This window comes from Magallana gigas, chromosome 3 (genome assembly GCF_963853765.1).
Source record: "Magallana gigas chromosome 3, xbMagGiga1.1, whole genome shotgun sequence".
In the NCBI taxonomy this organism is placed as follows: domain Eukaryota; kingdom Metazoa; phylum Mollusca; class Bivalvia; order Ostreida; family Ostreidae; genus Magallana; species Magallana gigas.
Genome location: NC_088855.1, coordinates 5,925,374 through 5,950,107, shown reverse-complemented (window position 1 = coordinate 5,950,107; position 24,734 = coordinate 5,925,374). Strand labels below are relative to the sequence as shown.

At 33.0% G+C, this 24,734-nt stretch overlaps 2 protein-coding genes across 4 annotated transcripts; one reads left to right on the top strand and one right to left on the bottom strand.

The window, feature by feature from the left end:
- The first annotated feature begins 352 nt into the window (after nt 1-352).
- Nucleotides 353-5,246, top strand: LOC105331603 (uncharacterized). The gene is made up of 4 exons (XM_011433870.4): nt 353-546; nt 2,759-2,822; nt 3,032-3,159; nt 4,921-5,246. Exons 1-4 carry the CDS (start codon nt 442-444, stop codon nt 5,113-5,115), a joined length of 492 nt encoding a protein of 163 aa, XP_011432172.3. The 5' UTR covers nt 353-441; the 3' UTR covers nt 5,116-5,246.
- A 605-nt stretch (nt 5,247-5,851) lies between these two features.
- LOC105331602 (uncharacterized) lies at nt 5,852-23,451 on the bottom strand. Of its 3 annotated transcripts, none has more exons than XM_034483327.2 (12): nt 23,217-23,451; nt 22,937-23,099; nt 19,214-19,287; nt 18,420-18,465; nt 16,177-16,329; nt 14,939-15,106; nt 11,993-13,636; nt 11,631-11,783; nt 10,978-11,097; nt 9,436-9,555; nt 9,215-9,315; nt 5,852-8,848 (listed from the first exon to the last, which is right to left on the bottom strand). In XM_034483327.2, the coding sequence occupies exons 3-12, from the start codon at nt 19,277-19,279 to the stop codon at nt 8,810-8,812; spliced, it is 2,610 nt and encodes an 869-aa protein (XP_034339218.1). In that variant the 5' UTR covers nt 19,280-19,287; nt 22,937-23,099; nt 23,217-23,451; the 3' UTR covers nt 5,852-8,809. The 3 variants fall into 3 exon arrangements, with proteins under 3 accessions (XP_034339218.1, XP_034339219.1, XP_034339217.1); XM_034483328.2 differs by having other exon boundaries at nt 22,937-23,023; XM_034483326.2 differs by lacking the exon at nt 22,937-23,099.
- Between the last annotated feature and the right edge of the window lie 1,283 nt (nt 23,452-24,734).

The following is a 24,734-nucleotide window of genomic DNA, read 5'->3' as shown; positions in this document are numbered from 1 at the left end:
TTTCGTACAAATGCTGTATAGAAAGTTTGCTTTATTTTATTTTTATTAAAAGGACAATGAATTTCACCCTTTAAATACATCAGTATTGCAAGCATTACAAAATCTGTTATTTCTTAATTTGGCATTATATGTGCACTTAATCTAAATTTACTAAGAGTGATTTCTGAGATCTTTTTCTGAGTAAATCAAAATAATTTTATATATCCCTTTTGATTTATCTCTTTAAATCATAGCACTATCCCATTCCGTATGAATAATGAATACATATATTTACCACTACCCTATAAAATATTTAATTCGTAATCAATTTTTAATCGGGTGATACTGGGTATTTAGCACCGCCCATCGCCCAAGATTTTCGGAACTCCGTTGTTCAGGGCTCATGCCAGAGGCTTTCCGAATGCACCCGTGGTCGCCATATTCATCACCTTGAAGCTAGCCATGGTGAACCCGGCGAGATATGTGTTTCAGCAGAACATGTATGCCAGAATTGGCAGAATGTTCAGTCTGAACAATTACCCATACATCAAGTCATTGTTTCAACCGGTAAGTTAAGTTTCCAAGGAATTAACTGTCAACTAATGCACACTGTCTTCATCGTCTATGCTGATGGTCTTTACTCGGATTAAACGGATTTTTTAGGGTCTTCATGCAGTCTTAATAATTTGCAAGAAATCATTTCATCTACTCTATTGATCTGACTTTTTAATTGATGCATTTTGCAAAATTGTTAACGATAATTTCGAAGTATAACAGAGGAAATTCCAGCTAAACATTTGTGTTTATGTACCCAGTTATTAAAGTATGTAACCTTTAGTGCTGTTGCAAAAATTTATTCCTTTAGGTCTTCAAAAAGTATAATAACATCCTAAACGACTGGATCACTTATATTAATCATTAATATTTGTTTGCTTCGTGCATTCATCTGTCAGAGGTGTGTTCAGCAGAGCAAGTGGTTGCGAATGCTCACCTTAATCCCCTTTACCTACAACAACAATTTTGGTGAAGGTTCACTAGCACCAACTCTGCTGAATACATTTCAGGTTGGGACCAATTGCCCACCCAGATATACAATGAATACATATGGAATTAATGTATGGATGGTATAAATGTGACAAGCACCTGTGGCGCATTTCTAAATATTACTATTATACTGGGTAACCCGAATTACCGAAATGACAGTATTTACCAAAATGACACCTGAAATTACAGGAATGACACCAAAATCTACAGAAATGACATTAATAAAAAATGTTTTTCATCACAAATATATTAAGGTATTCAATGTATAATGAAGGGATATTGAACAATTTTGAATCATTTTAAACTAGTTAAATATGTATTGCTAAATAACTATGAACGTGAAATGAACCAAATTCACATGACAGAAAACATATAAGGAGCTGGTCATTTTGCACTTTAAATTTTTTTTAAAGAGTTATTTCCCCTTGATGAAAAAAACAAAATTTTAATTTTCTCAAAATATCTGCGGTAAATGATTCATTTTATTTCATATTTAAATAAAGAGAAAGTTTATGCATGTATTAACCAAAAGAGTTTTTTGAATTTTAGGTTACTTTTTACAATATCTTAATAAAACATACATTGCCCATAGACTTCAATGCAAAATTCAAGGTGTAATTAGTTGGACCATAATCAAAATTTTGAAAATTCCTTTGGTGGAGTATTTGTATTTGATAACACCTTCAAAATGATATCATGATTAAGAATATTGGACCATTCATTTATAAGGTACAAAATGTGGTTGTTATACATCGAATACCTTAAATTATATCAATTAATGTCTTTATTATTGTAAAAAGTTGGTAATAGTATACTTGCAAGACGGAAAATGGTTGGATCGTTAAACAAATATGAGATGGGCATGCATGTAATTGGACCCTATGATACTGTAAAAGCATGCAATTAAAATTCCTCATTGATTGTTATATATATCGTTAATTAAAATTTACTAATTTATATTGTTTTTTCTTCTCCTTAGTTTATTTTATATAAGCAATAAATCATTATTGTCTTTTTAAGAGTTACTGTTCTTTGATTTTAATAAATACGATATTTAACTGAGGTTTTTATTTCTGTTTGGTTATGAAGCATTTGCCTGAAAGATAAAAATAGATAATATAATATATTCCCATTTTAATGTATTTAAAGTGTCATTTTTGTAGATTTTAGTGTCATTCTGGTAATTTCAGGTGTCATTTCTGTAAATTCTGTCATCTCGGTAATTCGATGTACCGTATTATACTGATTCTAGACCAGTCAGTTATTGGGTTGGGCATTAATGACACAATTTTTTTTTAGATTTACTGACTGGTCTGCTCAGTGTAAAGAAAATGAAATACAAAAAAAAATATTTAGGGATGTGTGATAAATCTGAGAATAGACAATAAATCATTATTGTTATTTGGTTTGCTTTTCAATTTTCGTGAGTATTAAGATATGTAGTATTTTAATGAAGAAATTAACAGGAAATAGGTAAAAAAAAAATAAAATTTAAAGTCATTCAGAAAAAAATGTAAAATAGTATTTGATGGTATGTAAAAAGTTTCATTTCTAAGTTTGAGTGAAATCCATCTCTGTAAGAAAATCAACTTGCATGATTGAAAAGTTGTTTGTCAATATTTTCATGGCATTAAATTCATTTTTGTTTACATAAAACTTGTACTTTTCCAAAACTATTTGTGCTGATTCCAAGGACATTAAATGTTTCATCTTTTTGTTGTTTGTATTCATTTAGCCCCCAACATCACCCAAACGATATGACTTTTTACCCAAAGAGTTCAAAGAGGACCAGTTTTTGGGTTAGTATATCTTTTCTGCTTTCGACAACTTTAATCTATTTCAACAATCACTTAGCATATATAAGATAATAACGCTATGTAAAACTTTTTTTTAACGTCAAACCAATTTTGTAAGATCTGGATTGTGACGTTGTACGATACATGGACTACTCTAAAATAAGTATTGTAAATCTAACATTACTAACATAGTGCAAATACATTTTTGACAGACAAGGGCCTTCCAATGAATCGTTGTGCTGAAGAGTCTACAGATGGATTTATGCCCGACTTGGCCTTCGCAAAATATGGCTATTTCCGCTATCATTTCAACCAGTACTCAATGCGAGGATTGTGGCATGTAAGTATATATATACGGCATGTTTCACGAGTACCTAAAACAGTGAGGCAGTATTTTGTACTGTGGCAACCCCCTCCCCCTTCCAGAAAGTGAAAGAAAAGAATTTTTTTTAATTTCTGAGTCTTTTCACTGTCAGTTCAGACCAGATTACCACTATAAGTGTTTGTGTTGTTCTTACAGAGCCCACATTCACCTCAATCAAACATAAATATCAGATATTCCCCTTCTCCAACCCCCCACAAATGCCATATATGGGAAATATAGGACACAGCTTTAAACAATTGAATAAAATCTTTCTGTTAGTCATTAGTCTTGGATGGATAAATCTTTAATAAAGTATTTTGTTTGTTCTAGGTTGTGTTCAATATTTTCTGAAAGAAAAATTGTCTTAAAATAAGCTATTATAGGCAAAAACTAAAAAAAATGTTTGGAAAAGGTTGACTTTATGATGTCATCTTGCAGAATTGAGGGCATTTTGAAAAAAATTTAAAATCATGAATATCGAAACTTCATTTGTACATGTGTACAGAGAAAACATATAAGTACCGTTACAGTAAAAATATGATGTTCATTTTAGGTGGCAATTTTAGATTCTTATATAGTTTGAAATTTCTGACGTTTTCTGTCTGTTTTCATGATTTTGATATTTTACATGCCAGAAAAATGTCAGAACATGAGGCATTAGGAAAACTGGACATTTGCCACTTTCAACTGGAGGTGGCATTCTTGGTTCAATTATAAATATTTACAAGTTGAATCAAATGTTTCACTCGCAACTAATTCATAAAACGATGATTTTACTGCTCACTAATATCTACATCCAGTAAACAGTCTGTTGAACATATTCTATCAAACTTTAGAGATTGGTTTTAATTTCGAGCATTATTGAAATCTCACGAAAAAAGAAGTCAAGAACACTATTGTTCATCAGTCTGATTTTCAAAATATTCAGTAAAATTATATTTTTGAAGTTTTTCTGTCAAATGAATTATCAAAATCATAAAAAAAAACAGGAAAACTTCTGGTATTTTGGACAAGCTGTTATTATAGAGTTTTCTCCTTGAGAACTTCTTGAATTGTTATATTTAATGTTTTGCAACTTATGCCTATCATGATAGGTAATTGTTGGTTTCAATTTTACCTGAATACCAGGGGTATTGGTAGTATATTTGGTACCCAAAGTTAAAGTAAGTAGGAGGCAGATAAACTTCTTTATTTACCAGTGTTTTATGAGATATTGCATAGTTTCTAGTATTAATGTATAATTCTCTTAATATAGAATGATATTATATAAATAGTGCCTGTTTGGGAGGGTAACAGTTGAAATTGACACCCCGAGAAAACCATTGTCAACCGACGCGAAGCGGAGGTTGACAATGGTTTTCGAGGGGTGTCAATTTCAACTGTTATCCTCCCAAACAGGCACTATTTATTTTGTTATACTGAATGTCTTTTTTAAAATTTTAAAGAAAATTTTACTGCTTTTATATAGGAATAACGTGAATTCTACAGCGAACCGTACGCGCATAATTTTCGCGCATGTAATATTTTTTAATGTTACCCGTTGCCAAGTGCGTTGCTAACGCTGAGGGTAATAGTAAATATTATTAACTGCGTCTTAACCAATCAGATTTCAGTATTTAACATGAAAGTATAACAAATTTTAATATTACACATATTTAATCAGTAAGGTACATTAATATTCTATTTGAATACTTCTGATTGATTACTCACCATCATATGTGTATATTAACATTGCAGGTTGGTTTATTTTTTGTGTTTGGATGGGGATTCATTTTCTATCTCGCCAAATTAAAGTTTGGAAAGGTGATTGACAGAGCCAACGAGAAAAAGAAGACAGTCAATGATGCTATAATGAAGCAAAAAGCTATTGACTTTGCATCAGAGCAAGAAAATGCCAAGAGGGTTCTGGCCGAGAGAGCACTGACCTCATAGACTCTAATTACTAAAACCATTACATCTGTATTTAAATGTATGCTTACTTCTCAAAGTGTTGAGACCAGTAAGTGTACTAAGAAAGAATGGATATGTTTATGAAAAAATTAATAAACTGAATTAGTTTTGAATTCTTTCTTTTTCTTCAACTGAATCCCACAAGGGTAAACAGTATGCAGGTGTCACTACAATAATTCACTGAAGGTTCACGTCAAAGAATGGCTTAGGCAAAATAACTCCTGAATTCCCCTTTGAATTTGGAGCATTTCCATTTGGGGCAGGAGCTGATTTTTTTTATGAGATGAAAAACAATGCTATGATTTCTGACTATCCCAGTTTTATAACAATGCAAGGTCATCTGAATTTTTAATGTGTGTTGTTTCCAGAGGGGGGTTAAAAGGCCTGGGCTTGATTTTTAAGCACATGTAACTCCAACATAAACAAAGTCTCATGCCTTGCTTGATGCATGTGTGGTTTTTGATCCCGATCTTAATCCCGATGAAATGTCAATTTAGCATCTGAATTTTTCTAAGAAGGGATTGTTTCTCTGTAGGCCAAGTAAGGGGTTAAAGTCATGCAGAAGTGCATGAGGTCCAACCCTTAGCTTGCTTTATTTCAAAAAAATTTAAAACTTAAGACACTGTCTATTCATTATATTAATTAAAGGTATTAAAAAGATTTTATTAATTTGGGGTTATTAATTAATAATATTTTTAGAAAATAATGAAGCACAAAATTTTGTGATGTTTGTGAAATTTTTATTGCAATGCAATATGTCATGTGCACTTTCATTCAACAAAAAGCAAGTAACATAAAATGCCAACAAGATTATTACAAGTACAAATGTATAAACATACTGGTTTACAACTCTATGAAACTCAAAAAAGACTAGACATTTAAACACACAGATTACATAGAACTCGCACACTCACTTTTCCATCATTTCTAATACAAAACCTTGTACACAACATAAACAAAACATGCAACATATATATATCACAGTGAGAGGATATTTTTACTTTCCCCACCCAGACAACCATAATCTAATGCACCGGTGTACGCATACTGCAGACAACCTTTGAACAGATCAACATGTTTTTTTACAAACATCAGGTAGTTGCTATATTACATGAATTTATTCAGTAACGCTCCCTACTGCTAGAACAAATCATGGGTGTACACATAACAACGCTGAGTTAGACGTGTTAAAAGTAAAAACTACCAAACCTAAACGAAAATTTACTTCAAATTTGTCTTACAAGATTAACAGTATACTTAATTAGAGAACCAAGGGCCCAGATCCTCAATCAAAGTACTGAAGAACTGGCGGGAGTTTATTTTGTCAATGTTTATTTATTTTAAAATCAATGATATGTTATTTTGCATGACAAGTACATGTGTACTTAGTTTCTACGGTAATTTGAATTACGCATATTTTTATATTAATATGAATTTTTTAACCCTTTCGACTAGAATGTCGAGAAACATCCATATGAATCATGTTAAATAATATTTAAAGATAAAATGAATTCAATCAAACTATTTATCAGTAATAGAAATATTTCTCGAAAATTATATGGATCCAAGCAATATTGAACTCTAGTCTCGTTCAACCAAATGCTCAGCTGACACCGTAAATCTCCAACAAGGGTTTATGGAGACAGCCGAGCGTCGAGTTGAACGAGACTATATTGAACTCTGGCGTAGGAATACATACGACTACAAAAAATATTTCAATTGTTCGTACCATTTAAAATCTGACTATTTTTAAGGTATTTGTAAATAAGTTTCCTTGAAAAACAATGCTTTAGCATACATTACATCGAATTCATCAATTATTTTCAAGAACTAAGTCTTGTCAGGAGCAATGATTTGTGCTGAGGTCCAAACACTGTTTTACTTTCGGTTTGTCCGAGTGACTGCATAGGAGAGTTGATTTAAAAAAACTCCCAAAAATTACATTATCACAGTTTTAAAACTATTACCCTAAAAAAATGCTGGTTTGTAAAGTAAATGTATTTTGTCATTGAACTGATAAAAACATTTAAAATTTAACCATCACATTCCTTTATCACACTCAAAAAAGGTATACACATACAACCTTCCATCAAACAAACTTAAAACTATCCATATCAAAATACAAACACCTTATAAAATATGCTCTTCTATCTATGTAAAAATACACTTCAAGCATTAATCTTCATTCTAAGACCTTAAAATCAGATTCATTAAACGAAAAACAATGATTTATATTGCAAACTTTACATTGTATGTCTAACGGCTGCACCTAGAGGCATAAAACACGGCTTTCTATTAAACCATGAACAACATGGACTACTCTGCTTTCTTGGGTATTTGATATGATCACATTTTTCAAATTTACGTATACAGAAAAAGATATACCATTATCATTTTGTACGAGTTTTTTTTTTTTGTTTTAACTGAGAAAAAATATTTTCAAACCTTAATAAAACATATGGAGCCATGATTAGAGTAGAATAATAATATGCACTGGTAACAATATACAACAAACTGTCCATTTAACAAAAAGTCTAAGTTAATGCACATGTTCATACAAAATGTAAAACATCACTACTGCTGATGCTCATAAAGCAGGGTATACCGGGACATTACAAATGGGCAAGAACTGTATGATTACCAGTATATATACATTGGACTTTAATAGAACAATGTCAGAAAATAGGAGGTTCCATTCAATAGCCAAGTCTGTGTAAAATCACTTAGCTTTAGCAGTTCTGTCAATTGTAACTAAATAATTGACTTTCTCACTGCTACATGTAATGGAATTTATGGAATCATCTTCAAAATGTAGATGTTTCGATTAGTGCATATATGTGCACTTTAAGACTGATAACAGGTAAATTTCAGACTTATCAAGTTGACATGTATACTTAACCCTTTGCAACTACCATACATGTAACATATTGTTACTAATGCATACATCCTTTAATTTAAGTGATTTGTCGAATGACATGACCATACAAGAAGCTGAGCTATTGTTATACAATGTGTATTCACTGATTAATATATACTGGTAAGCAAAATTAAATTCTATGGACCTTTTTCCATATAAAGATTCATTCACTAAGTAACTACAAAAACTACATATATGTATTGTATGTACCAATCTGATAAAACAATTGATTATCTCATTCAGTTCATGATTTAATGGTATTTTCTATTGAGATGATCGTCATGATTAAAATTTTCAAAGATTTCATGATTAACAGCTCATTCTCTAGATACACATTGATGGCACCTCTAAGTACACAGGTACTGAACACATTGCTCAACAGCTCACTAAGTCTCAATGAGCTACAATGTTACAAATCTGTTGAGCAACTCCCTCTGCTGGCAAAGAAAAGCAAAATACTGTACATGAATATGTGCGGCTAAAATATTATGGCACTCATTGCTGCGGATTACTCACTACACTGTACACGTACAACATGCATTGCAATTAAAGCACAATACACAATCTCTAAGACAAAGGACACAGATAAGGAATGTATGGGATAATATCGTGGTAGGCTTTTTCATTGCATAGCAATCAATATACACTTATCCCATATTCAAGGGAACTGGTTGATATTAAGGTGATGAGATGGAAAGCTCCAGTACATTAGAGGTAACAGCGGGTAGGTCAGAGGCTGTCATTCATCAGATCATCAGGTTACGAACAGTATCCGGACTCCAAAGTCGCTGGGTCAATCTTAAAGAATAAAATCCATAAAACTGTACCAAAAGCTTTCAACCCACACCAGTAAATACCTAGTAACACTTATATAAACTCAAGTCTTAGATATATTACTATCCAAATTCCCAATCCAACATAACCAGTCAAAGAGCTTAAAAACATTTCTCTCAAACTGTAGAACAAGCAAAAATTCTCATATATTTTAAGACGAAACAAAAAATCATGATGGCCATAAAATGCTTATTTTTTTGTCAGACTTTGAGGTGCATCGACAAATTTTAATGATCCTTGGTGGTACCTTGCAAAAAATATGAATCTAAATCATTTGATAAAAGAGCTACGGACTATGAGCCCAATAATCTGACTTTACTGGTTCCTTACCTGGTAGTTGGGGATTACTTGATGCCTATTGCTCTCCTCGAATCTAGCTGGCATGGGGATCTCCTCTCTTTTGATCACCATGGGCATATCTCGGTTTTCGGCTGAAAATATGACAGTATGATACCATCAAAAGAGTAAATCGCATGGCTTAGGAGCAAACTTACCTCAAAAGTAATTTAGCTCAGATATGCTTGGAATTTAAAACAGAGAAATTGCATTACCTATCCCTGAAACACTATCAGAGGAGTCAGGTCTCAGTGAAGGGGCAGCCATTAGTCCATTAAGTCCCAAGGATTTGTTGTGCATCATGTTGTAAGTCACTGGCTGATGAGAATCATTGGCTGTCAAAGTTGATGTGTAAAATTAGTGGAACTAATTCAATCATGATGACAATTTGCATGTATATGTACCAATCAAAAGAATGTATCATTCTGTCAATATTTTTCCAAAAACTTTTGTGGTTATGAATTTAAGGTAACAGTATAATGACCCTTTAATGAGTGGGATTACTACAGGTAGAACTATAAAATAGTGAGGCTTTGTACTGTTGCATTGTGTCAAATGCTGAAACATTTATTTTGTTGATTTTTCAAGGGGTAAATATCTCAAATTTTTCAATTTTTAACACCAAGTTGATACTTTGGACCTCAAATCTGGCATTAAAAAAAAATCTGCTTTTTAAATTTTTGGGCTAAGAAAATTAAAGATTGATGCAGGTTTTTTGACCATGAAAGTCAAGTTTATAGTCCCACAAGGTACAGGTAACTCTTGATAGCTCAAAGTCCATGGGACCGAGGAAAAACTTCGAAGTTTCAACAGTTCGAGTTTTCAAGAGTACGGAATTTTCCTGGTTGACCGACGGGTTTTAAAATTAGTCTTACTGGATGTTATGATTAAGCCATTTATTTAGTGCTAACTTTATGCACATGCTTAAAAAAGGTTTTCTTTTCATTAAAATATACAGGATGTTTTTAAAATAAATACAAACAACTATTGAATAAATTCATAATAATTATTTATTTTATGCATCATATTGAGACCAGATTGCTCAGTACTACTGGACTGCGAGACGATCGACATGTCATAAATGTGATAACTGAGAATCACCCATTGTTCCCACTGTACGGGTCCTTCACCAGCTATAAGAACTTGTTTAGCAATAATCATTACAATGACAATGATGCTGATAAGCATACTTTTAACAGTTTTATAATTCTAAAATTTGACCATGGCTCAATATTATCATTTCGTCTCAATTAATTTCTCATTTTCATTGCGTCTCCAAATTATCGTAAAATGGTTGTGATAATTATAGATTAGGTATCCGTATATTAAGTCATCAAACAATTATCACGTTGCAGGGCAAGTGTCGCCTGAATAAACAATCCGTGACACGGGTCCCGCGTCTAACGCCTTGAGCCATTTAAATGACCAAGTAGGTGGTAATTAGGTATAAGGCTTGGAGATATACAGCGACTTCGAGGTATCGAGAGTAAGAAACTATAGATTATGAACAACGGGACTGCAGTTTGACTTTGAGGGAATAAGGGTTTCGAGAGATCAAGAGTTCGAGAAATCAAGAGTAAATTTGGTTAGTTATATAGGGAAAAGAATCGGGACCCTAGACTCGATTGAAGTTCGAGCCATCGAGAGTTACCTGTATGTGCTATGTCATAATCACTTCATAACTGTTATTGGTTGTATATATGTATTGTAAGAGCTGATGAACCTTAAAGGACAACACGCATTAATACAACAGTTACCTTCGTGAGATTCTGAGCGCAATAGCGGATTAATGACGATTGGCTCTGGCGAACACGCTTCACTGGGAATTCCTTGGACTGAGTAATAATTTTTTGCACTGGATTCCATCTCTGACTTCCCTACAATTTTAATAAATGCATCAATGTAACAAGAACTGCTGGTTCCCTTCATTTGCAAACAAATCAGACAAAAGAGGCAATTATGAAGTAATATTGTTGTGCTTAAAAAAATGCATTTATTATTTTCATAAAAGCAACATTGTTGTGCTTAAAAAAAATGCATTTATTATTTTCATAAAATAAATGTATTACACAATTTGCTATGTTTGCTACATGATATTTCTTACAAAGAGATATGATAACAATCTTAAACAATCTTGATAAGGATCAATATCAAAGCTGTACAAATGGCAGATCAGCTCGACTTCTTGGGATTTGAATGCTCAAAGTATTTGTAAAAAGTAATGTAAGTTAATAAAAATCACTTGTTCTGAGCTTCTTTGAATCTAATCAACCAACCATATTAATTTTGTTATTTAAATTGCATGTAGAATTCACTTTGAACAGTCTCAGTAATTTCAATACAGATAATCATTGGCAATGAGGACAACATTCCAAACAAAAGGCACAGATGCAATGAACATTTATCTTACTTGCTGTGCCGTAGCAAGATGAGGCTGTGGAATTTTCAACAGTTGAGTTCTGACACATAGATCCACTGGAATTCTGGCCAGAAATCTGTCTATGCAGAGGATTCAAATCCTCCTTCTGATCATATTCTTTGGAATTCACTCGGCCAACTGATCCTTAAAGAGAAAGCAGATATTTTTAGAACACCTTTTAAATCATTATGAAGGTCTTTTCACTTTTTTAAGGAGGGAGCAGGGGTAATATATTCCTTTGTTTACAGAAACATTAGTCTAACTCCTTTGTTTACAGAAACAATAGTCTAACATTCACCATAAACATCAAGGAAAATTCAATAAATTTCAGATAGGAATGAACCTTTACTTACCAACAGTACATTGCAGACTGGGCTGTACAGCAGTCATCTGCAGCGCTCTTACTGGCTCCACTCTCTGTGGACGACAGATAGGGGTTACCCTTGGGGTCATCAGACCACTACCTGTCCGTGGGGAAAGATTCTCCCCTTCCTCCGCTCCTCCCTCATCGTCATGACTACCACCTCTCTCTGGTTCTCCGTGTGAGGTCACTCCTACTGAGGAAACCCCTGGCGTTGTGTTACCGTCCTTTAAATACCCACAATTTTTCTGACCATGGATTTTATCACTATATGACACTTGATCGGAAGTCCTAAGGGAACCTTGAGTTTGTGGAGCAACAAACTCTTTAGCATTAACACTGGTATTGTTTTGTGACAATTGTCTTGTGTCAACAGAAGGAGGAACCCTCTCTGTGTTGAGGGCCTTTGATTCAGCTTTGGTATGGCACACTGAAGGCTGGAAGGAGTTTTGCTGACTGGAGTTATAGGTTCGGGTTTGTCCTTGAATGGGAGGGGATGAATGTTCCTCTCCATTTGAGATATCTGGAAAGTTTGTGTCATAAACTTGGTTGTGTTCAGCAGTAGTTCTTTGGTTTGTAAACTGCTCTGGTGTAGATGGACTCACTGGTACTGTTCTATTGGTGTCCAAGGAGTCATAGCATTTGGGGTTAGTCTCTTCTAGAAACACAGATGGTTTCACTGAACCAATTTTCACCTCACTATTCTTTTTACTTAAATCGGGTCCCTCTTGTTTTACAGCAGTGTCTCCCGAAACCACAAAAGGTTTAACCATTGTGTTGTCACTTTGACACACTGCTCTTGAATTATCACTTCCAACTTGCTTCAAGACGGTTTCTTCCCCTAATGGGAAAGCTCCAACCCTACGAGATCTTCCATCAGAGGGACCAGTCACAATTTGTTTCACTTGAGTCTCTCCTGAATACAATGCTTTTACAGTAGTGTTATAATCAACAGGTCTTCCCCTCACACTTGCAACAGGGACTTTCAAATCTGTCTCATCTGCTGAATATTCAGCCTTCACGTCAGTGATGCTGTTTTCTGGACCCATTGTTTCCAGTGGGATAGATGGTTCACTTCTTTCTTCATTGTCTCCAGCCATGAAATTTCCACGTGGTATTCCTTGGTGCATTACCTCATCTTCAATACTAAAATGAGTATCTCCGTCCTCGCAATCTTTAGATTTGTCCACACTTATCATGGGTTTAACCATTCCCGTGGGCTTCACATAACTTTTGTTGTCATTCTTGTCTAAGTCTAATGATGGAGGAGACTTCATCAATAAACTTTTCTCACTATTTCCATCGCTATTTCCAGAGGAACCATCAGTGGAGATGTTATTAGAGGATGGGCTTTTTTCTTGAGGATGCCTTCTTTTTTTGTAGACAAATATCCCTAGTGAAACAGCAAGCAGCACAACAACAGCAACAGTGATACCAACAATACCAGGGGTACCAATGCTGTCTTCTTTGGGTGATAACCGAGACATATTCCCCCCTGGACTGGGTGTTGTTATGGGGGGCTGATAACCTGTCCCAGGTCTTATTGTAGTAAGGATCCTGGATTCCGTTATATTCTTACATAGACTGAAATCATTGGTTGTCTTCTCTGTCCCTGCAGGGCATGGCTCACATTCTCCTATTAACATCAGAAAAATTTGGATAAAGTATGATAATGTGTATAATGCATAACAATATGCAGGGCTCACATTCTCCTTTCAACATTATTACTTTGGGTAAGTCCGGTATAATGGCTATTATCCATGTGTAATCAAATAAAAAAGTGCAAGTACACATATTGACTTTCCTAACAAGGTAGTTCTTCAAAAAGTAGATTATACAGTAAATAAAACACACATCCTATTTTCAGATTTTTTCAAAATTTTAGACCAAAGCTGGATGATACTGACTTAGTGGTTCTACATATGAGAAATTAACAAGCATAGGAATAACACTTGACATCAGAAAATGGACAAATTTTGATCTAAAAAGCTAGTGTTCACTTAATCCTTCTGTGGTAGAACAGATTTATTACTATTTATTTCATATGTATTTATTCGTTTTGGATTTTCTTTTTTCGTTTTGTGTAGTATATTCTTAAATATTATTCATCTAAAGTTTTATTGTGCGCGTATGCTTCTTTAATTTCATTGGTTCATGATATTATCCAATTTGATTCTCTATTAGTATAAGTAACCGTTCAAACTAACAAAATTGGGCAGTATTTCATTTTCAATGACGTCATTCTTGACGTCGGACAATCCAGTGTATATCAGCTGCATCTTGTGGTATGTTAATATTATATTTAGTTATATATTTCTTTTCTACCATGATAGTGATTAGGGCATATTATTTATGCTTATGTTTATACTTTACCGTATTTTTGCAGTTAATCTTGCCATTGTAATTTCTGAAACTTGTTTGTAAGTTCTAATATTAAATTCTTACAAAACATGTTTTACCATATAAATGAATACTGAAGTAACGGTTGCTTTTTATCAACGAAATATCGAAACTAAAACATATTGAATGTACATGTAAAATTGTATTTTGTCTAATGTATTTTTCTTTGTTTATAGGTCAATGCTTTAAAACGTTTAATAAATCTGTTAAACAAAACGGCTGTCTTTTAGAATTCCTTACTGCTCAGTTACACTTCATCTATATCTGTAAAATCACTTCATCAGATTTCATTACAACTGTAAAATTTAACAGAATATTTTAAAGAATTTTGCCAAGATCCTCAGAAACTACACCATATGTGTGATTTCACGTAATTAATGCTTGACTTGTTTTACTGGTACTTTATCAGTACATTTATGAAAATATGCTTTGAATATATTTACAATTATGAAAATATACTTTGAATATCATAAGAAACCTGAAAATAATCAATCTTTACAGTATACTGGGTAGTGAGTATACAATTAGTGGTACACACCTCTTTGATTCAGCTGTATCCCCGGTCGATTACAAAGGTCCCCGGTCTTCTTCGTACAGGCAGTGGCTGTTCCATGTTTATTTTCCCCGTAGAAGAGCTTGGTAAGATCACACACACATCTGGCCATCTCTGAGATTCCACAAGTGTCTGGGTTATCCAGCACAGCCTCTGGTGAAAAGAGAAATTAAAACATTCCACAACCTCTATTAAAAATACAAATGGGTTACAATAAATGGTGAAGATAGAGAACCTACAGCGAGTTAATTATGATGAAACAAAGTAAGTTTTATTCCCTCAGCCCAAGTATCAATACTGTGGAATCATTAAATTTCGTGGGGGCCAATTTTCGTGGATTGCTTAAATCGTTTTACAAGTTCATGGGGACGGAATTTCGTGTATTCTCTAAAACCTACAAAGGAAATATGACTTTATTACCCTAATTTATTAATTCGTGGAGGAGGTTAATTCGTGAATAAGAGGTACCCACGAATTCAGCAAAAATTGAGCCACCACGAAATCTAATGATTCCACAGTATATACCTACTTATTCACTGACTATGAGGACGATGGCAAGTTATTGTCCATGAGACAGGAATTAAGAAAAATAGTTGCTGTTGAGGGGGAACAATAAACTTGCTATTGTCTGAAAAACCAGTGGATAGGTACTAGTATTTTATAATACCAAGAAAACTTTGAGTTATCTGCCTTGAATTTAAAGAAGGAAGTTAGATAACATCTCTTCAGAGATGGTATTCAAGGGAAATCAAATGCTGCTAATGAATAGTTTCAATGACTTCATGGGTAATTAGCAAGGAAACTATTTTAAGGTAATAAACATAGTCAAAATCATAAAGCATGTTAATTTGTCATAATTTTTTCATAAAAAAATACACAGAGGTCTGACAGAGGTATAATAATATTTTTATAAACTTATAAACTGGAGGTAATATATTATATGTACTGTATAACAAATCAAAATTTCTGTCTCTGACACTTTCCTTTAGTGTGAATTATTGCATTTCATACTGAAAATGCTAAATAAAACTCTAATTTTTCACTATGCACTCAAATTGCTATCTAAATGCAAGAGTATAAAAGATCATTTTTTTAAAAAGATTGCACTAATTTTCCCAGTTTCAAAAAGTTATGGCCCCTTGGCAATGGAAGCATATTAAACCATACAATTCATATTGTACCCTACACTTTCACCTTGCACTATCTATTGAATGTACCGGTACCTGATAGATCACATTCATTGCAGCCACTTGGCAGACATTCTTGAGGAGTTTCCCAATTGTATGTATCCATTTTATCAAGCATAATGGTTCCAGGTTGACAATCTACACACTTATCAATCTGTCCACTCTCATTACATGAGATGAACTTTTGATCTGAAAAGTAAAATAGAAATGAAAAAATTGGTTAATCATTGTATATTACGTACGGAGAGTTGGGGCAGATTCATGCACTGGTTTGTTTCTAAAGTTGGTTATTTTTTTTTTTTTTATCAATTCGCAAACATCAAAAGTTATAATACAGTTACCTTTTAAAAACAAAGCTACCATTTTGATACGGATTTATATTGAGATGATTATCCTAATTGGCAGATCACATCTTCACATGCGACGGTTTGTGTACACTACACAACTATAGGTACCGGTAGGTCACTTGTCAAACACAGGTGATGTTTTCCAGTGTCTTGCAAGCAACAATTAGTTGAAATTGGCGGCATTTAGCAACAAATTTGAAAAGCTGTACAAATTTTCATATTCCATAAATTTTGGTGTCCCATCTGTACACAGTGAATGGGGTAAAAAAACAAAACGGTACATTTTGTGTACTGCCGGTACATATCAAATGTATGCATGAACAGCGGTGTCATGGTTCCTCAAATTAAATCTTGTATGAATAAATATTTTGTTTAATATTAGATACCAGTAAATGATATCAACATGTTAGTATCCTGACCTGTTACATGTTTCTTTTATTCAATAAACTATAGAACAAAAGTGTACAGGTATCTAATTTTGAAGAAAATATCAAAACAAAAATAACAACTGAGCAAATTATCGATTGAAACAGTCACTACTGTCACTTTGAATAAGCTCATCAAACATACCATCTTAACCTTCTTTAGAACTTTTAAAATGTTAGAAAGTATTAGTGAGGTCTAGGTCATAGAGAAAGTCAAGGTCAGACAAATATAACAACTAAATTGATCTTATCCTTATGTACCACTGTTTGATAAAAAAAAATTGTTATATTCAGTAGTACATTGTCACTATATAACTCTATATAAATTATAGACAAATATATTCAATAATTGTAATATTAGCTCGTCCGAAAAATATTGACCGGTCAACATTATTTTAGTATTGACTTGCAAAGAACAATATCTAGAGAATATTCCCTATTTAATTGATTCGTAATCCTTGACGTAAATAACTCTTCTCAACTTCAAAACAAGGTGATGTCATACTAGGCAATCAGTCAAGGTAAGTTAACAACTGACGTGCAATGCGATGGTTTGCTATCATAACGGATATCAGGATTCGTGAATTACTGTGAAACAAAATCAGTTAGATCAGCTGTAACTTAATTCATACGGGCGGCGGAATATCACCTGTGACCGTTTGATATTTTGGAAATGAGCAATGCGTAAAATTGAATTTGGGAATTCTATGTTGAGCTGAGAAAATTATAGCAATCTGTTTTTAAATCCTTTATTAAATTTTGATTTGTTTCTTCATATAACAAAACAAATGTTGACTGTGTATTTGGGAAACATTAATTATATTAGCCCCTTGGAACGAATATATTGCCCACGGCTTCACGTTGGGCAATATTTCAACCCTCGGGGGCTATTATAATCAATGTTGCCCTCAACCCAAGTCGATATTTGTATAATGTTGAACAGAGTCTTAGAAACATAACTAAACACAAACAAGGTAAGGTGAGTTTAGGGTAATGGCCATAAAATTATGACACAGTTGAATCGCTATACATAGGTCTTTGTAAAATAATTGATGAGAAATTTTGCAAAGCCTCCGAAACTAAGCTAATTATAAAGCTGTTTACAATGCAAGATGGACAAAAAGATAACAGACGGTGGAAAAATAGGTTCAATTACGGACATGACAAACACTACCCATATATGCCTTAATGGGGCAAATAAAGTAGACACCATGAAACTGTATTATGCAAGCTACATGCAAATTGTAGAATTCTGTAACCCTGAGTAACCCAAAATGTAAATCCACACAGTATGACTCAATGGAAATAAAAATGTGTATAGTATCTGTAATACACATATTTGTTTATTCATATCAAAGGAAATTTTCTATCTTGAAATTGTTTACCTGTTTAAGTTTACAATTACCGTGCTTAGCAATAAATTTACGAGGCAGCACAAGAAAATCCTTAAATATAACTGAAAGTGGTTAATATACACAAAAAATAACAGAAGTAATGGAATACTTACTGATTTTACAAATGTCTGTTCGACACTCAATGCCGTTTCTTATTTTCTGCAAAGAAAAATTCAATATGAAAAAAAGATACAACTTAAAATATTAAGATATTTAAAGAATTACATGTATTATTATTGATAGCCTTTAACATTCTTTTTGATATTGAGACAATAAATACTCAATCTAAATTTTACTTAAATGAGCTTGAAATGTTTTGTCTCAAGGTCCAAATTGCTGTGAAACTTTTTAATATTTGTAATACCGGTAAACTAAATTACTGACAGAGACGTATATACTAACGGGATAGGCAAATCTCGCCAAATCACGTGGTACATGATTTGGTAGGTCATTTTTAACTTCATATATCTATGATGTTACCTGATATATTGTTATAAAACTTTTTAAAAAACTATCTTGAAATTATTCTACAATTGTTATTTGTACCTTATAACCCTGATCTGATCATAATAATGACGGAGTTCTCAAAACCCCTTGACCCGTTTTTGCCCCATTTCCGAGAGTACGTAAAAATCAATGGTTATTTTCTTTATATCTAAATTAGTTAACTACATATGATTAAAAATATATGAAAAAGCTATCTCTTTTAACAAGAGGAAATAAATAATCTACTAAAAAAAATTGACATATTTTACTGGTTTTAAACAGAGTTTTAAAAACTTGTCAAGGCTCACGTGATAGTTTGGGAAGTAAACATGGTAAATGTAGGAGTTGCCTATCCCGTTAGTATATACGTCCCTGTTACTGATGACATATTTCTACCATCATGACCAGGTATAATACTTACTACTCGGTTACTATGACAGAATATGAGACAAGCAAACAGGATGAAAACTCTACCAATAGATTCCATAGTTATTGCTGAAAAAATATGAAATACAATATACACTATTTCTATAAATAAATACACAAAAAATTCACAATATGGATACTGGTAAATCATAGTTCTATGATATATCTAACATTTATGGGTATTTTATATTCATTAGGTTCAAACACCATACATCAAAACATCACAGATCGAAACATCTCTTGGATTTGAAATGTAACAGGTTCAGGGTTCTTATTATCAATATTAAGTGGAGGAAAAGAAATGGTCAATGGGGGGTATGGGGTAATTTTTTAAAATTTACATTGCAGGAGGTGACATCTTGAACCTCTCTGGGCATATTTTGACCTGTCACTTGTCTGTACTTAATTTTTTTCATACAATATGATGTCATATTTAACTTTGACGTCACGATCTGCACTCCTGTCAATAGTTCTCAGGGAATGTATATTTAACGTTAAAAGTGAATTATATCAAACCAGTAATAAAACCACATATTTCCTTTACATAGATGCTGCCGTTAATGCCAGACATATAGAATTTATTCATTCATTATACACAAGTATCAAATAATCGGCAGTTTTAAAGCTTCGTTTTAAGTAAAAGACTAATTATAATCTAGTGGTTTGGAGATTCTCCCTGCTCCATGTAAACAACTAAATGTAGAAATTTTAAACTATCTTGGCGCAGGTGAAAGATCATCACAATTTTAAAATATTTTATATAAAACTTGTAGAGAATATAAGCACCAATGTGAATCGTGCATGGGAAACCTACGGATTTACCCCAATTTTTTGTAAATTGCTTTTGATTAGCAAAAATGTGCATTACTTGGATGATTTGTTGAATGTTTCAACAATATCTTTTATAAACGAAATATCTATTTCAAGCCCAAGCACAAACTTCAAAGTATATGACATAACAAAAGGATTTTTCTTAAAAATATTTATGATTTGATGTCATTAATCACCTGCACTGATGAAATTTAATTAGGTCTTTTGCAATGTTAGGATTCGCCCGTCACGTGATTACAAAGTACATTTCACTCACAAAAATGCATCAAATATAATGTTTAACATCATTGTCAATAAATGTAACATAGATTTTAAGAAATAATCTAAGTCAAAGTATTTTTGTGATGATTCAAATAATATTGTTTTCCAGCCGTATTTTAGAACAAGGACGCCTTAACATTGCTGTGTTACAAATTGACTAATGAATAAGACTTTATTTTGTTTTTCAGTTCATCATTAACCCTTTATGTGCGAAATATTTGGTCTGGAATGACCAATGATCCTGTGCGCCAACCCAACATGTTGGGATTGAGAAAGAAATCAGATCCTCATATTAACCTATAATTGATTATTATGCCTTCTGTCAGTTTGTCACTATATATTCAATACTCATCTATTTTTGCATAGTATTAAAGGATTTATATAGCGTAAGCATACTATGCCGAAATAGAGCATGGCAAATGTTTTCAACGAAAATCTTTCAAGCGCCAACAGCGGGATTCGAACTCACGACGCTAAAATCTTTCAAGCTTGAAGCCCAACGCGTTACCGCTACGCTAAATAAGCCATTATTAAAACTAACAGTATTTATATATATAAAACGTAGATATAAACGACTGACATCAAGCAATTAAAATTATTCATTTTTCCAAAAACACTTCATTATTGACGGTAATTTTAAAGTTAAAGTTTCTTATAAACTTTTGAACAGATTGATTGAACATTTTTCAAAGAAATTCTACATGAGAATCACAAAAACGCTTTTTTACATGACGCTTGATAAAGAATGTACAAGAAAAAAATTCAATGAGATTTCGTCTGCTAAACATTTCGAATTTTCTCGGTAAGGCCAAACGTATCTCATTTCTTGAAAAGAACATAAACCTTTGTTGAATTTTTATTGTACAACAACTTGTTGATTAAATAAATAATCAAATCAATTGATTTATTTGAAAAAAACCCAAAAGCTTGCTTTTCCAGTGATAATTTATAGGGACTTGTCAACACTCGAATGTCACAGCTAATGTTACTTAAATATAGCAGAGGACGTCAGTATATTCAACAGTCGGCATAATAATAACAATAGTGTTGTGTTGTGCATGTACTATGCCTAAATAGTAGTCAGGGTTTGATAAACAGTGCACTCGCCTCCGGCTCATGCACTATGTATCAAACCCTGACTACTATTTAGGCATAGTACATGCACAACACAACACTATTATATAAATAGAAACGCTCGAGTGTTTACTTTGTGAATTAATAAAATTAGAGACAATAAATGATTTCTGAAGGGACCTCCCTCATTAGTGTTAAAGAATTAAAAAGAACAGTCTTATTTCAAAGAAATATAATATAAAATACGAATTTAAATTCGTCATACAATTATGGAAACAAGGAAATTATGTGCCATTATTAATCTCTATAACAGTTGGTCCATCAATTTGTTTATATTTTACTTCGCTTCCCATGCTTCATACAAAACCCTAAAAGAAAAAACGCTTAGTAAACTTGAACCTGTCTGAGTATAATTTCGGAATTACCTCTGCGTTTTAAAGAAGGTTTCGGGATCTAATAAGGAAAGCATCAAACGACAGCAATTCTATTTTGTCTTAAAGACTCTTTATGATTTTACATTCACCACGTTTAATAAATCGATGGAACAAGATAACCCAAGACCTCAACTGCATTACTGATTTTTTGCTACATGATCATACTTATTTTTGAAAGTTAAGTAACTTGCGCCATTGTAAAAATAGACGGCAATATCGTCGGTCACCGGCACGCAGCACTTAATGAGAACCCTGCTGGTCAAAACATTTACCAGGTCAAATATCACATGTCAAATCATCCTTGCAGTCAAAATATCACAGGTTAAAACATCAATCAGGTCAAAACATACCAAGCGAAGCGAGGATTAATGGTAACACGTATATATAAGAAAATCAGTGAAAAATGAAAGTTGAATCAGGGGTACTAAGGCCAAAAAAAATTTCTTCCAGCCCTGGGCGCCGCCATATTGGCAGCCATTTTGTTTTTAAAAAGTTAGTTCGATCATTGATTGACTGCCCCTAAACTCGATTTAATAAGCTCCAGTGTTTCAATAGAAGGTAATTTGAATTAAAAGAAATTAAAAAGGAAACCAGGTAAGTTTCAATAGTGCTTCAATCAAGAAACACAACTTGTTCAAATTATCAGATGGAAAATAAAAACATTAACGTCAAGGAACTGATCTTTAAGATTCTGAATAAAGTATTCAATTTTATTACACTGGCATTCATATGAATTAAATTGATGAACAATGAAATAAGAAATAAAAAAAAAATTCGGAATCACGTAAGAATCTTCGGCTATTTCCGAAGACGTTTTACGTCTGAAATATGACGTCATAATGTAGACTGAGCACGCGACGTTTAATTTAACTTTGACGAATGATTTGAGTAGGCAACCATGCTGGTGGATCCTACTGTGTGCGTTTTAAATAGATTTTATTATACAAAAATCAAACTGCACTGTGTTAAATCTGCGCTCGGCCCAACGGTCACACCGTTTACATATTACATGTAGGTTTAACCATGTTAACTGAGCCAAGACCTTGTATGTTTAAACATGTACCAAGTCAAAACAGCATAGATTTATGAGGTCAAAACATCATGGAGTTAAGATTTACCATTCTTTGGTTATTGGTTGTATTCAAATACTATATCCCTGTTAAAATGTATCCAAATTTCAGGTAATCTTGTCAGCTGCTTTTCACCTGTTAACCGTGTCAGGCTCGGTTATTTTCACTTTGACAACACATTTAAATAAAATATCTGTGACGTTCTGTGAAACTAAAAATTAGATAATATTTTTGTATCATTTAACTGCCATTTCTCAAATAAAAATATTATCAAAACAATTCACAAAGAAAATATGATTTCCAGGAAATCACGTAATAGCTTATTTACCTTCACCTGTTCACTTCCGGAAGGTTTGTATATTGCTCTTTTTACGTCTTTTCTGCCTTCATCAACAATGGCACTTTAAAAATCTCTTATAAACTTGTTCTTTAAGTAAATATCACTAACCACACTTCCAAAAACGTCAAGTATCTAAACGAATTCCTACAATAATACATCTCAAAACATTCTCCATTTTCCCTTCGTTTTCCATTTTCTCCGCATCCAAAAAATGTTTAATCTCGTTCTGCCAAACGTTTGGTTATCTGTATGGTGGCGTAGTCCTGTCACCACTTATCAGATAATTATGTCGACCTATCAGTTCTGGGTGTCGACTTGTCAGATAATTTATATGTTGACTTGTCAGATCTTTATCATGTTTATGTCGACTTGTCACTTATTTTCATTTTTAAAACTAAAACGTTTTCACTTCCAATTTGGGCATTGAATCGCATCATATTTGACAAAATGACATAATAATCTGCTTACAAGTCGACTTAAAATATGAAAGACAATTTTGTTTAAACGATGTCCTCATTAGTGGCCAATTTTTTTTTTTCCTGTCAGATAATTATGTTAACTTGTCAGATATTTATGTAGACTTGTCAGATAATTATGTTATAGCTTGTTAGATTTTTTTGTCGACTATATATTATGATGACAAGTAAATTTATGGCAGTTACAGTTAGTGAGCTATACACTGGACAAAATTGCTAACGCACCATTTGAAATAAAATAATATTTACATCCTAGAATTTTTTAAAGATATATTTAATGTTTAAATAAGTCACCTAAATTATAAGTAAGACATTTAAATGTCCAAACGGATAAATGGATGCAATGTTAACCCGGCGAAGCGTGACTCTTCTTTAAAAATGCTCAAATCGTGCTCACACTTCTTTTGGAAAGATAAATCTTTACTTTCTTTCTTGTGATCTTATTATTGATGCATGCATTACTAAAACCTCACAAAAAACCAGACGGGGTATGGCGCGTTTGATCGCAGATGAGCGTGGCAGGACAGTTGGTATATGGTCTCTGCAGAATGCTCCTTTAGTGAGGTTAGAAAAAATATTAATAATTGTACGATTACCGGTGATATTTGCTATAACATGACACAGCATGATTATCAAATTAAAAAAATGTCGTTTAAGGTAGCCAAAGTGTTTAAAAGGCACCACACGTCAATTGCAAGGTTGTACCGGAAATTTGCGCAAATCGGAAATGTGAGGGACCGAGCAAGAATTCCAAAGCGTCGCGTAAATACTAGGCGAAAAGACAGACAGATCCCATTTATACGAGCAAATGGAGCCCACACCTGATATTGATATGTGAATCACATAATGGGGGGGGGGGGGGCACCAATGTTTCATAAACAGTACTCAAAGCAACTGGTCAATAAGATTACAACAAATGATGTTTCATTTTTTGTATTATTATAAACTGTTAAAATAATATACTTATCAATCTTTGTTGCGTTCAGATCTAAAACTATCAAAGAAGTAGTAGGTGGTGCGTTAGCAATTT

What these genes read in the sequence shown, in the direction of transcription:
- LOC105331602 (XM_034483327.2), bottom strand. Translation starts at nt 19,279, where the DNA reads ATGGAATCTATTGGTAGAGTTTTCATCCTGTTTGCTTGTCTCATATTC. An exon ending in GATACAGCTGAATCAAAGAG is followed by an intron (nt 13,637 to 14,938) that starts GTGTGTACCACT and finishes TGATGTTAATAG; the next exon opens with GAGAATGTGAGCCATGCCCT. An exon ending in AAGTAATCCCCAACTACCAG is followed by an intron (nt 8,849 to 9,214) that starts GTAAGGAACCAG and finishes TTATTCTTTAAG; the next exon opens with ATTGACCCAGCGACTTTGGA.
- LOC105331603 (XM_011433870.4), top strand. Translation starts at nt 442, where the DNA reads ATGGTGAACCCGGCGAGATATGTGTTTCAGCAGAACATGTATGCCAGA. An exon ending in CAAAGAGGACCAGTTTTTGG is followed by an intron (nt 2,823 to 3,031) that starts GTTAGTATATCT and finishes CATTTTTGACAG; the next exon opens with ACAAGGGCCTTCCAATGAAT. An exon ending in CAATGCGAGGATTGTGGCAT is followed by an intron (nt 3,160 to 4,920) that starts GTAAGTATATAT and finishes TTAACATTGCAG; the next exon opens with GTTGGTTTATTTTTTGTGTT.